Genomic DNA, 12,812 nt, shown 5'->3' with positions numbered 1-12,812 from the left:
CACGCATGCCCTCTCCTGTGACATGGGACAACTCAAGGCGATTTGGAAACACCTGCAGTTCTTGGGGGCGACAAGTCACAAGTGCTCTGGAGAGGCTACCAGAGTTGTGTTGCCTGCTTGCAGTGGGAGGGTGTGGCTCCAAAGGGGACTGGGTTGAAGATGACCTTTTCTCCATATCCAAGTTCACGGACCCCTGCACTGCGTGGCCAGGACCTTCACGGACCCGGCTTAGGGACTCCAGCCACGTCCATTGCTCAACGTACCAGCCGCATTTCTCCACCTGTGATCTGGATTTTCATTTACCCTTACTCGGTTTCATCACGTGTCAAAACATGTCGGCCCAGCTCCTAGTCCCCAACATTTAAGTTGTGGCCAGGGTGCAGGGGTCATAAACCACTCTGACACAAATATGGGCACTGTCCATGTAGCAGCCGCTGCCGGGCAGGCTGGGGGACACTGAGCTCAGCTCTGAGCCTCAGAGGCAGATGGGACAGCTGCCCTCCCTCTGACGTCTTCCCCCGGCTCTGATCCAGGGTAGCCTTGGGATCTGTTTCTATTTTATTTATCAAATACCTGCACGGCAGTTAGTGTGTGCCCAGGGCCTTCCGTCTGTCACAGGGTAAGTGGCCCAGCTAATAAGAGCTGAACTAGGATGGGACCCTGAATGTTGGGCTCCAGTGTCCTTTTTCTGAACCCTCCTCTCTCTCTCCCTCCTACCCCCAAACAGGGACATACTGCTGTGGCCCGGTCCCCGTTCGTGCCATCAAGGAGGGTGACCTGAACACCAAGTACGACGCCCCTTTTGTCTTCGCTGAGGTCAATGCCGACGTGGTGAACTGGATCCGGCAGGAGGATGGCTCCTTGCACAAGTCCGTCAACAATTCCTTGGTGGTGGGGCTGAAGATCAGCACCAAGGGCGTGGGCCGCGACGATCGGGAGGACATCACCCACACTTACAAGTACCCCGAGGGTAGGCGCAGCACTGGGGGGGCCCTCTATCACAGCCTTGCAGATAAGCACCTGGTTTACCAGCCCGGCTGCCTTGTGTACGTGTGTGCACTTCAGTGGGCACCTACGTCAGCGAGCCGCAGGCTACGTTCCATCTCTTAGAGACGAGGATGGTAGGAAGGATTATTCATTTAGGAAAATAATTCAGTGATTCTATATTCCACAAAAGGATTTCCTCTGTTTTTTAAGCCTTATTTTTTGATGGGTTCAACTCTCATTTTTATTTTTTTATTTTGGCGGCCTTGCATGTGCCAAGTGAGCGCTCTACATTCAAGCTTCTCTCCTGACCCCTGGTTTGACCCCTGATGGACCTGAAGGGGTGGCTGCTGTAGAGACCTGGAAATGGATGATGTTGTTTACCATGTTGCTTAGCAACGACACCATCACATCAGGGGCAGGACCTACAACTGTAGAGGGACAATTCCATGCCTTTTTGCTTTAGTGTCATTGTATTAGAGGGGCTTGAAAGTCCAGAGAAGCCACAAAGGAGCACATCCTGGCACTTGGCAGTTTTTTTTTTGTTTTTTTTTTTCAGTGTTTGACGGACAGCTGGGAAGGTGAGCATGAAGGGGGGTGGGGCGGGTTAAGGAGAGATGGGCCCAAGGAGCCCAAAGGTAAGATGGGTCCGATCCAGCACAGGGCGAGGGATCCTCCTGCTGCTCGTGTTAAGTCCGTAGGGAGCAGAGGACTTGTTAAAATGGCTCTGGGTGTCCCCACCAGCCACCTCAACACGATAGAGACTTTGTCAGTATTGACTGTGTGTGTGCCATCTCTGCGGGGCTCACAGAGGTGACTTAGAAATTAAAGTCCCCGCCGACTTTCCAGGGCTGTCTGAGGTTGGCTATCAGGTGGCCACGCTTTAGCTGGAAACAGAAGAGGACGTTTCCCTCCGCCTTAAACTCCAGAGCCCATGGCTTGATGGAGAGAGACATACGCAGCCCACAGCCGGGGGAGGGACATAAGCCACCCAGGAGAGGTGGGCGGAGCATAAAGAAAGGAGCAGTTGATTCCCTGGTGAGCTGGACAGGGAGAGAGAGAGAAGGGAAGGACTTCAGGGGAAGTGGTCCTTATGCAGACATAAGTTTTTCTCGGAGGTGAGAAAATTTGCATTCTGTTTGTGTGTGGGATGCACCAAGCCCCGTTATAGGACCTCGGTATGACATAAAGATAAATGAAACACAGGTTTGTCCCTCGGTCATCTCAAGGGGATAAAGCACATAAATAACCTGAAGAGGGAGTGGTCAGAGAAACTTCCTGAAGGAGGGGGCATGGGGGCTGGGTTTTAAGGGATGTACAGGAGTTCACTTGTGGAAAATAGGACCGTTTTCTCCTCCTGGCAAAGAGACTCCAGCTGTGATTGCTCCCTTCCCATCCCTACAGGGTCCCCAGAGGAGAGGGAAGCCTTCACGAAGGCCAACCACCTGAACAAACTAGCCGAGAAGGAGGCAGCTAAGGAGACGGAGGTGGCCATGCGGATCCGCGTGAGCCAGAGCATGAACATGGGCGCTGACTTTGATGTCTTTGCCTACATCACCAACAACACCCCCGAGAACCGCGAGTGTCGTCTCCTGCTCTGTGCCCGCACCGTCAGCTACAACGGGGTCCTGGGGCCCGAGTGTGGCTCCAAGAGCCTGCCCGATCTGACCCTGGAGCCCTTCTCAGGTGAGGACCTGTGTCGAGTGACCACCGGCTGCCAGTGTGCCCTGCAGGGCCCTGTGGCTCAGCATGCATAACTGACCTCGCAGACACAAACTCCTGCCTGGGTGGGCCCTGTCCTGAGCACTTCCTAGACAGCCACCCGTCCGGTTCTCAGAACAGAGCTGAGGCGGACTTGATCACTGCCCCCCTCATTTTCCAGATGAGGAAACGGAGGCACAGGGAGGTTAAGTAACTTTCCCAAGATCACACAGAGAGGAAGGTTTGAACCCGTCTTTTCAGCAACTGCGCTATTCTGTGTTTGTTTCCTGTCATTTCCCTGTGACCCCTGCCAGCTCTCAGACCCTCTGCTCCCCTCTCCTGGCCACTGCCTTGCCTCTGCCTCCAGCTGCAGGAGCCTCCCGCCGCCCGGCTGAAGGTCTCCATTGCCCCCGGTGTTGTTGGCCTCACAGAAAGGAGGCCCTTGTGGGTGGGCACTGGAGGCCCTCATGGGTGGGCACTAGCAAGGGTGCAGATTCCACATCTGTGCTGCCCAGCTCCCAGGACGGGTGGCCACCAGCTCCATGTGGCCACTGGGCTCTGGAACTGCAGCAGCTGCTGAGGGTCTTAATTCTATTGGAAGTTAGGTAGCGCCTGTGGCCGGAAGCTGCCCTGTGCGACACGGCAGCCCAAGGGCACTGGACAGCCCATATGGAGTCTCCTGGCTCCGCCCCCAGAGCCCCACCTGCCTGGCAGAGCCCCGCCCGGAGGGCAGTGTTGGGCAGCCGCACGTTGGCCCCCGGCAGAGCCCGCGTTGGTCGCTCATGCATGGGGCCAGACTTCTGCACAGTGGTCCCCTCGGGCCCCAGGACTCCTGCAGTGTCCCTGTGCCTGGGCCCAGAGGTCAGTGAGAGGTAGCTGGAGTTCCATCTTCCACCGTCCTCCCACGGCCTGTCCCATCTTCTCCTGGGGACAGCCCAGCAGGCAGGAGGGGACAGAAGGGTCTTGGAGCTGGGAAAGCCCGGGGAGCTGTGGTGTGAGGCCCTGGCCATGCCCTAAGGAGCAGCGTGACCATGTGGACCATTGTCCCTGTCGCTGGGCAAAGGCCTCCGCTCCACACAGGGTCCCCATCCAGCCTGAGGGACTCATACCCGGACACTGTCAGCAGTGTCCACAGCGGGTACTCTACCTGGGAGCCTGTGTGACGTTCAACAGGATGACCAGAGGGTGAGAGCCCGGGCAGGACGCCCTCTGCCTTTACAGCCTCCATCCGCTACCCCCTTTTGTCTGCGACGCCCGCCTCCCCCTCCCCTTGCCACCCTGGACCCCCAGGGCTGGGTGTGGGGTTCAGCCTACCAGTGCCCAAGAGAGCAGGCCTGCGAGTCTCGCCCAGGTCTGTGTGCTGAAGTCCCCCTCGGGGGTCTTCTCTCCTGGGCCCCAGGCTCAGCGAGACGCCTGTCAGGGCCCTCCGCAGGGACCCAGACCTCCACGGCAGAGCCCCCTCCCTGGGCTGTAGGAAGGAGTTCTGTAGGGGAGGGCAGGTGCTCTCGGAGCCCCAGATCATCCCCGCTTGCTAAATGGGGCAAGCAAGATCAGGCCTCCCTGACGGGCAGCCTCCCTGATGGGCAGCCTCCCTGACGGGCAGCCGCGAGGCTGGGGGGCAAGAGGTGAGCGGGAAATATCTGGAAAGTTCACCCTGGTGTCGGCACATGTGGGCCCTCACTCCTCACCGGGAAAAAGTGGGAAGGAGCCAGGGAGCCTGAGAAGCCCCCCGGATCTTTGCCGTTGTGCCACTCAGTGGTGTGGGACACTGTCACCTCTACCTCTACCCCCCAGGAATCAGGGGCAGGCCCCTTTCCTACAGGTGCGAGGGGCGCTCGGGACCCCGTGTTCTGTTCCTGCCATCTGGCGCTGGCCGCGGCCCTGGGTCTTTCCCTCCTCCACTCTGGGCTGCAGGGTCCCCTTTTGTGCAAGGGCTGGCTCAGCCCCTTCTTTTTAGGGGCACATCCTCAGGGCCAGATCGTGCTCAGAGCCCGTCTGAGGGAAGGAAGTGCCTCTCCTGGAATGTGGGGCATGGAGTGACCAGCAGGTCACCCTGTGCCCTCTGCCTCCAGATAGCATCAGAGCGCAGCACCATTGTTCTAAGGTTCTCATCATCCTGGGGTGGGGGGGGACAGCGCTCCTGCTGGGGGCTCAGGAGGGTCACAGCCTGCCTGTGGGAGGGCAGGGCAGGGGTCCTGTGTGTTCTTCTCTGGCCGGAAGATGGGGCCCATCCAAGATGCCCTCCTGGGGCTTCTGATGTCAAGGTCAACCGGAGAGAGCCCCCCCTCTGGGGAGGTGTTTGTTGCTCTTTGAGGATAAGATCTGGGGATTTCCATGTGCTAATGGACAGGAAGCCAGGCCCAGGATACCAAGCCAAATCCAGCTGCCCCCAGCCCTGCCTCCTCGGTCTGTTGCTTCTCTCCCCTCCCCTTCCTGTCCCCACCCTTCTCCCTCACCCTTCCAGGTGGGTCAGGTAGCCAGTGTGGCCTCGGTGACCATCCCCAGGTCACCGTCCAGAACAGGGCGTATCACCCGAGGAATGAGCATTTCCTCCCCCCAGGCAGCCTGTGGCCCAAGGCCAAGGCCGAGGCCAGGGGCTGTGACCAGCAGCTCTCCGCGGTCCAGCCCTGTCCTGGCCTCAGCCTCCTGGAGAAGCCGAGGCTCCTGGAGGGCAGGGCTTGCTTTCTTTCCCGAGGAGCTGCTCCACCAGGTCTGGGAACCGCCATCCCACCCCCTTTTGTCCTCGTTGGCACAGAAGTCTGGGTTGCTCCGGATCGCGTCATCTGATGAGAGGTTGGAGCACGCCCACCGGGACGGATGTGCAGGGGCAGGGTGTGGACCTCCAGCCCACAGGGAGCCCGTGACTATGTTCTCGGGTCCCCATCAACCCCCAGGGCTCAGGGAGAAGCTTCGAGGTGCTGGTTGGCCTTTGGCCTCCCTGAGCCTCGCTCTTCTCCCTCCTGCAGCCCCGGGCAGGTTAACCCCAGCTGACTTTTGTTTGCTTGTTTTAATTTTTACCAGTGACTTTCTGCTTCTGGTAAATGAGATAGTTTGCTGCAAGTAATGATAAAAAATTTCCCCGAAGGAAAAAAAAAGTTAGAAAAAAATTGAGAGCAAGTTTGTGTGTGTGGGTGTGGTCAGGTATGGAGGGGACTGAGGGCTCTGTTGGACAAGCTGGCTGGGCAGGAGGCTTCACAGTGCCCCGTTGACAGGAGAGGCCCCAGCAGCACCAGGGACTTGCCCAGGGTCTCTGAGTGAGGGCAAGCAGGGCCCACGCCCAGCCTTAGGGTCCTTGTCAGATGAGACGGCCTAGATCCGGTTTCGTGACACTTTGGTGGGCCCTGCCAGCTTGTTTCCCATCGCCTTGTCACTGTATGATTTTGCTGGAGGTGACTGTTGGTCACAGCTCTGTGTAGTAGGTACTGGATGTCCCTGGGAACAGAGAGAGGAGTTCATCTTCCCAGGCTCACACAGCTGAACGAGGTTGGGAGCTGGCTCTCCCGGGCCAGGCCTTTCCTGGGAAAGGCAATCTTCAACTGTAAAATGGGTCTGACCCACTGGCCTCGTGGGGAATGGCACCATGTTCATGGTGGTACCTTCAGGGGTGCAGGTTGTGCTTGGGACTCTCGACCTGGATGGTTGGTTCGGATGCCCATGTGGCACCTCCCAGCTGCGTGGCCCGTGGCGGTTGTTCACCAGCCCGAGCCTGTCTCCTGGTCTTCTAGGGAAGGTGAAGTGGGAGGACGTTGTGAAAGTGGCCGCCACCCACCCCCATGCAGCACAGGGTGCCTGTGCTCCCCACCCCCACGAGCACCCTGACGGCCAGGTGCTGACACTGAGGTCCTGGGAGGTGAGGAGACTCTCCCAGGTCACCAGCTGAAGGGTCAGAGGTGGAGCACTCCCCTCCCCTGCTCCTCCCTGGGAACGAGGGAGCCAGAGCAGGTGGGGGAGCCCAGGCGCCCGCCTTCCTGTGTGTGTGACCTCAGGCACATTCCTTCCCCTCTCTGTGGTCAGAGAGATGAGCCAGCCCTCACATGTGCCCCTCCTGCCCCCTCCTGCAGAGAAGAGCATCCCCCTTCCCATCCTGTACGAGCAGTACCGGGACTTCCTGACCGAGTCCAACCTCATCAAGGTGCAGGGCCTCCTCATCGAGCCGGGAGCCAACAGCTACCTGCTGACCCAGAGGGACCTCTACCTGGAGAACCCAGAAATCAAGATCCGGGTGAGGGCAGCCCCCGCCCACGCACACACCTGCATCTCTGCAACCTCAAGGCCTTGGAGCCTCAGGGGTCCTGGAGTCCCAGCCTCATCCAAGAAAAGCATCCTAACCATGAAAGGATTCAGGCTGGTGGCCTCCAGGAATGAATCTCAGAACCCCAGGGTTGCAGGGTCATGGGATTCAGGGACCTTAGAATCATGAATCCTTAAATTGCAAAATTCCTAAGGCTGGGCCTCCAGGCCCTTGGAGATTGTGGTGGGACAGGGAGGTCGCAGGGCACGGACCCTGGAGTCTGAGCAAGGGGGGAGGGTGCCTGGGTGGCCCTGAGATTCCTCAGCCCTCTATGCCGGTTCATTCATCTGCAAGGGGAGGTTAACGCTGCCAGCATGCAGGGTGCTGTAGTTCAAAGCACAGCCACAGGAAGGACCCGGAACCACACACAGCATGGGAAGGGCTCCGCGTACAAGCTGTGTTGATCACCCCCACCATCATCGTAGCATTTCACCTGGAGGAGCCAGGACCCCTGGGCCCCCAAATGTACAAGCTGAGAAACAGCAGAGGGACGGGCAGCACCATCATGTGCCAAACCTTGCACATCTTAGCTCATCAATGCTCACGAGAGCCCTCAGGCAGGCATTTCTCTTCCATGAAGAAACAAGGCTCAGAGAGGGTTGAAACTTCCCCAGGGTCACACAGTGAAGAAGGGGCAAAGATTCACCTGGCTCCAAAGCCGGTGAACTGTCCACTCCAGACCCTAGAACAAGGGAGAGGCTCTGTGCATGCACCCCTAGAGTCATGTGGGCCCTCGCTGCAGCTCCAGGGAAGAAACCTGGATAGGTGGGTGTCCCTGTGGGTATTTTTCAGATGAGGAAACAGGCACAGAAGTGGAGGGTGAGAGGCGGAGCTGGGCGTGGCTCCGTTCAGCCACCAGTAGACCAAAGTATAGCAAAGACAGGGGCAGCCCAGCCTGGACCCCGCCTGCCATGACTCCTGCCCATCCACCTTCCAGATCCTGGGAGAGCCCAAGCAGAACCGCAAGCTGGTGGCCGAGGTGTCCCTGAGGAACCCGCTCACCGTGCCCCTGTTGGACTGCATCTTCACCGTGGAGGGGGCCGGCCTGACGAAGGAGCAGTTGTCTGTGGAGGTGTAAGTGCCTCGCTGCAGCTTGAGGGCCAGGGGGAGGGAGGTGCAGAGGGCAGTGGCTGTCCTGGTGCCACACTCGCCCCCCCCACACACACACCCTGCAGCCGGGCTTCCCCACGGTCATCTCCACATCGCAGGCAGCCCATGCAGAGTGTGTGCACACCTGGACAGTGACACCCACTTAGCCCCCACCTTCAGGGACCCACGTGCAAGTGTGGGTGTGTCACATGAGCGTGCACTGCTGGGTTTTTATTTTTATTTTTTTTTTACCCCCGGATCATGTAGGTACAGCTCAATGCTTTGTCACTCGGGTGGCCACCTGAGTCTGCCTACAGTGACCCCCAGAGTGTGTCATGGGCTTCTGAGCGCATGCACCACACACAGAGAGGCCCAGGCCCCCCGGAGAGCTGGAGCGGGGCCTCCGGGATTGCTGGCCTTAGCCCTACACTCGTGGAGGCTCTGGGCCGAGTCCTGGCACATGCTCAGTAGTCACATGTCACTCTGACCTGACCCTAGAGACCCTCTCCTCACCCTCGATTCTCTCTCTGCAGCCCAGACCCCGTGGAGCCGGGGGAGGTCGCCAAGGCCAGGGTGAACCTGCTGCCCATCGACATAGGCCTTCACAAGCTGGTGGTGAACTTCCAGTGCGACAGGCTGAAGGCCGTGAAGGGCTACCGGAATGTCATCATTGGTGGCCCCTAGGGCGCCCTGCCCAGCCCCCTCAGCCTGCCGAGAGCCCTCACCTGACTAGTCTCTATCCGAAGCTAATGAGCGAGCTTTGCCCCTTAGGGCAGGGGCGGGCTGCCTGTGGGGCTCAGCAGCGGTGGGTACCTCTGGCCACCTTGTCCCTCTGAGCCTGGCTCCCCACCCACCCAGTCCCCCTTAGCCGTGAGGAATGTTCTGTGCCAACACAGTGGGAATCCCGACCTTGGCCGACTGGAGCTGCAGTGAGAGGGGGGCTCACACCTCCCCACCCAGGTGCCTTGGGGAAAGTCACTGACCACCCATACTGTTTGATCGACTCCCAAGTTTCTCAGAGCAGACAATAAAGGGTGGCTGTGCCTGTTTGGCTAGACCCAGGAACTCAGCCCCCTGGAATGTGTCCTGCACCTCATCCCCAAGCTGCTCCCAGGCACCTGGGGCTCCTGGGAGAGGCGGAGCCAGGTGGGGTGCAGATAGGCCGGGCCCATATCCCAGCAGTGTCCTGGCCGACAGCGTCCCCATGCATATCCCCATTGGGAGGCACATGCTGTGTGCGGTGCCTCCTGTGCTCCCTGAAGCTCACAAGGCCACCACCGACTTAGTCACCACGGGCAGCTGCAGAGCAGAACTGCCTTCTGGATGAGGAGACTGAGGGTCCAAGAGAGACCTCAGTCCCAGCCGGCTGGCGGTCAAGTGTGAGGCCGGAGAGGCGGGGCTGGACCAAAGTCTGGCCTGTGACTTGGAGCCCAGGGCTCCATGGTGCCACCAGCCCTGACCCAAGAATGCCAGCGGGGCCACGTGGGAATTGATGGCAGGGGCCCAGCTGGGGCAAGGAGCAGGGGAGGGCTCAGAGGGGTTGGGGAGTCGAGATCAGAACTTGTCTCAAGCTCAGGTCTAGCCAGACTCCGCCCTCCCCTCTCTGGGCCTCAGTTTCCTCACTACCAGGAGCTAAACAGCTCATCTCCGAGGGCGCTTAGCCCTGTGCTTCTGATGCCTCTTAGGGTCCCGCCTTGCAGATGGCCACCCCTGCTCCACAAAGCTTAGGCCCCAGGCCCAGGACGTCTCTATGACCATCCTACCCTGAGCCCTCCTTCCCCTGCCCAGGTACCCCGCTTCAGGTCCCAGTTCTAGGGGAGGACAATCCTGGCTGCCCCTGCCCTTCCCGTGAACTTGGCCGCCTAGACTTCCCAGGAGCCTTCACTGCCCATGCTGGTCACTAACCAACGGAGTCAGTGCCTTAGCCCCCCTTGGCAGGGCCAGCACCCCTGGACACAGCCCTGGCCCCCCAGGAAGCCTGGGGAGCTCGTGAGTCTGTCATCTCAGGGTTTACCCCGGCGGCTTCTCCATGACTAGGCTTCCTTCGGGCTGCAAGGGTCTCTACTGGGGATGAGGTCACAGCCTCTAGGGCTCCCAAAATCCCACAGAAGGACGTGGGGAACCTCACACTGATGTATTTAAAACTTTCTGCTTTGCAAAGGGAAGAATCACCAAATGAGCCAACATGTGTGTCCTACATGAATAGAGCTCCACTTCTGGATGGTTCTATAAAAGCTCTGGGGTCCTAAGCAGGCAGCGGCTGTGCTTTCCCACCACGAGGCGCGAGCAGCGAAATAAAAGAGTTTATTTTTCACATTCAAACAAAGTCTGGTCTCATGTTTCATGAACTTTTGAGGGTGATGTTGGGCGAGCTCCCCCCACCAGCACCGACTGCCCCCTGCAGAGGGGACTCTCCCAAGCCTCGTCCCTGCCCCAGCCCTGCCCCAGGCCTAAACTTCACCAGCAGCAGTGTCCGTCTCCAGGCCCTGCCACCACTGGGCCTTTTCCACTACCACCCTGCGCTCTTGTTCACCTTTCGGCATTTGTGATTGTAGTTGCCTGAGCCCGGAGAGTCCTACCTCCTCCGTTCCTGTGGCAAACTCCTACTCATCCTGCAGTGTTGAATACCAAAATCACCTCTTCCGTGAAGCCTTCTTTGATTTCTTCTCAGGCCTCCAGGGTCCTACAACATGGACCAACTCAAATGTCCATCACTGTGCATTTTAGTTCCATGTTGGCAGGTCCATCCCCTACCCCATCCAACCTGAAGTCCTCAAAGCAGGGACCAAGGATCCTTCAAAATAGACACTCGTAAGTGGTGAACTGGTAGATGGATGTTTTTCAAAACCAGTGTTGTCCATAGAAACAACATGAGCCCCAGAGGCAAACCATGCACATAACTTCAAACTTTCCAAAGCTGGGCGTGGTGATGCAGGTCTGTAGCCTCAGCCACTTGGGAGGCTGAGGCCAGAGGATCCCTTGAGCCCAAGAATTTGGGACCAGCTTGGACAACATAAACCCTGTCTCTTAAACACAAAAACAAACATTTTCTAATAGAAAATTAGAAGGGTAGAAAAAGAACGGGTAAAATTAGCTTAAATAATGTTTTATTGAACTCAATATTGTTTTGCAACTTGTAATCCATACAAAAGTTGTCAGTGAGATATTTTACTTTCTGATTTGCACAATACCATCTTAATGCCAGCCCAGCCTGTCTGTCTCCATTGGAATGAGCTGCGTCTCCTGTGCTGCAGGTGGCTGGGGTCACCATAGAGATGGTGCAAGTCTGCACTGTGATTCCTGAGTGTGGGGACCTGGTCATTCACCTAAGTGCCACCATGAGGCAGATGAACATTGTTGGAGGAATAGAGGGTGGGGCTTAGTCCCCACCCTCAGGGCCTCATGTGGACGGACATAACATACACACAAACATAATTTATTTTTTTATTTTTTGTACCAGGGTTTGAACTCGAGGACACTCCACCACAGAGCCACATCCCCAGCCCTATTTTGTATTTTATTTGGGGACAGCACCTCACTGAGTTGCTTAGTGCCTTGCTGATGCTGAGGCTGGCTTTGAACTCATGATCCTCCTGCCTCAGCCTCCCCAGTTGCCGGGATTCCAGGCGTGCGCCACGGCACCCGGTCAAAACATAATTTAATAAAAACCCAACTTCACTCTCCTGGGAGCCAAATCCTGCTCCCTGAACACGGAGCATCGAGTCGACTGGTGCCCGGCTGGAAAACAGACCACTTGGCTATTTGGACAGAGGAGGGGTTCACAGGGAAGCGGATTCCGAAGGCATGCGAGAGGAGGAAGGGCTGCTAGGTGACACTGTGCGACCCAGAGAATGGGAAGAGCTGTGCCCTCCGCAGGGGCACTCACCTCCTTGGTGCGGGAGGCACGCCACGGTGGCCCCGGCCCAGCAGAGCTGCCGGGAATCACGTCACAGCATGCCCGAGCTAGCCGTGCCCAGAACCGGGGCGGGTCCCATCCTCTCCCCCTGCCTTCTCCCCACTGGTGGATCCTCCCCAGAAACCCACTGGCAAGGGCTCTGGAAAATGTTACTCTCCATGAGAGCCGGCCAGGCAAGGGCAGGATGGAGTCGGCACGACCCACTCGGGTTCCTTCTGCTAAGACACCCCCACCACCTTCTCTACCGAGGAGCTTCGAAAACCTCAGCCTCCAAAGAAGGAGGCCTCCTCCGTGGCGCCTTCCTGGATTGCAGGAAATGCTCCAGCCCCTGGATCCGCCCCCCGCCCCCACCTTAGAAAGCCCTTGTCATTGAACACTTCTCCACCTGGGCTGGGAACAGTCGTCTGTGTGTCTCTCTGTGCTATCAAGTGTCCAAGGGCAGGGGCAGGGCACACCCCAGCAAGGGGCCGCCGAGCCAACTCCAGCTCCGGGCCTGACTGCTCCCCACTAAAAGGAGGGGCAGAGCCGCCCCAGCCAGGTCTGCCCAAGCTGGGCAGATGCAGGGGTCTCTTCAGACCCAGCCCCCAGGCCTACCTTGTTTGCATGTGAAAAATAAACTCCTCTCCTTTCAAAATCGAAATGGTTCAAAAATGCACCCCGTTTTTTCAACACCATAGAGATTCAGAGCCGACCCCTCATCCTACAGATAAGAAAACAGAGGTTCAGAGGGGTTGGGCGATTCACCCCAAGTCACACAGCGGGTAGACTGCAGAGCTGGACTTGACCCAGGCAGCCAGCCCTCCCGCCCCAGGGCCTGGCCCCGAGGGGCCC

At 58.2% G+C, this 12,812-nt stretch overlaps 1 protein-coding gene across 1 annotated transcript in view; it reads left to right on the top strand.

Annotated features, from left to right (window-relative positions):
- Tgm2 (transglutaminase 2) overlaps positions 1 to 10,391 on the top strand; it is a 28,998-nt gene extending 18,607 nt beyond the window's left edge. The window contains exons 9-13 of the mRNA XM_046433438.2: positions 728 to 970; positions 2,389 to 2,670; positions 6,747 to 6,907; positions 7,914 to 8,050; positions 8,599 to 10,391. Coding sequence (XP_046289394.1) covers positions 728 to 970; positions 2,389 to 2,670; positions 6,747 to 6,907; positions 7,914 to 8,050; positions 8,599 to 8,749 — 974 coding nt within the window. The 3' untranslated portion in view covers positions 8,750 to 10,391. The remainder of the gene's footprint in view (positions 1 to 727; positions 971 to 2,388; positions 2,671 to 6,746; positions 6,908 to 7,913; positions 8,051 to 8,598) is intronic.
- The last annotated feature ends 2,421 nt before the right edge of the window (positions 10,392 to 12,812 follow it).

This window comes from Marmota monax, unplaced genomic scaffold, assembly GCF_021218885.2.
Source record: "Marmota monax isolate L192 unplaced genomic scaffold, Marmota_monax_Labrador192_F-V1.1 WCK01_AAM20220418_F8-fsc00014, whole genome shotgun sequence".
Taxonomy (NCBI): domain Eukaryota; kingdom Metazoa; phylum Chordata; class Mammalia; order Rodentia; family Sciuridae; genus Marmota; species Marmota monax.
Note: the sequence above shows the minus strand (reverse complement) of the source record. Positions and strands in the feature narration are given on the sequence as shown.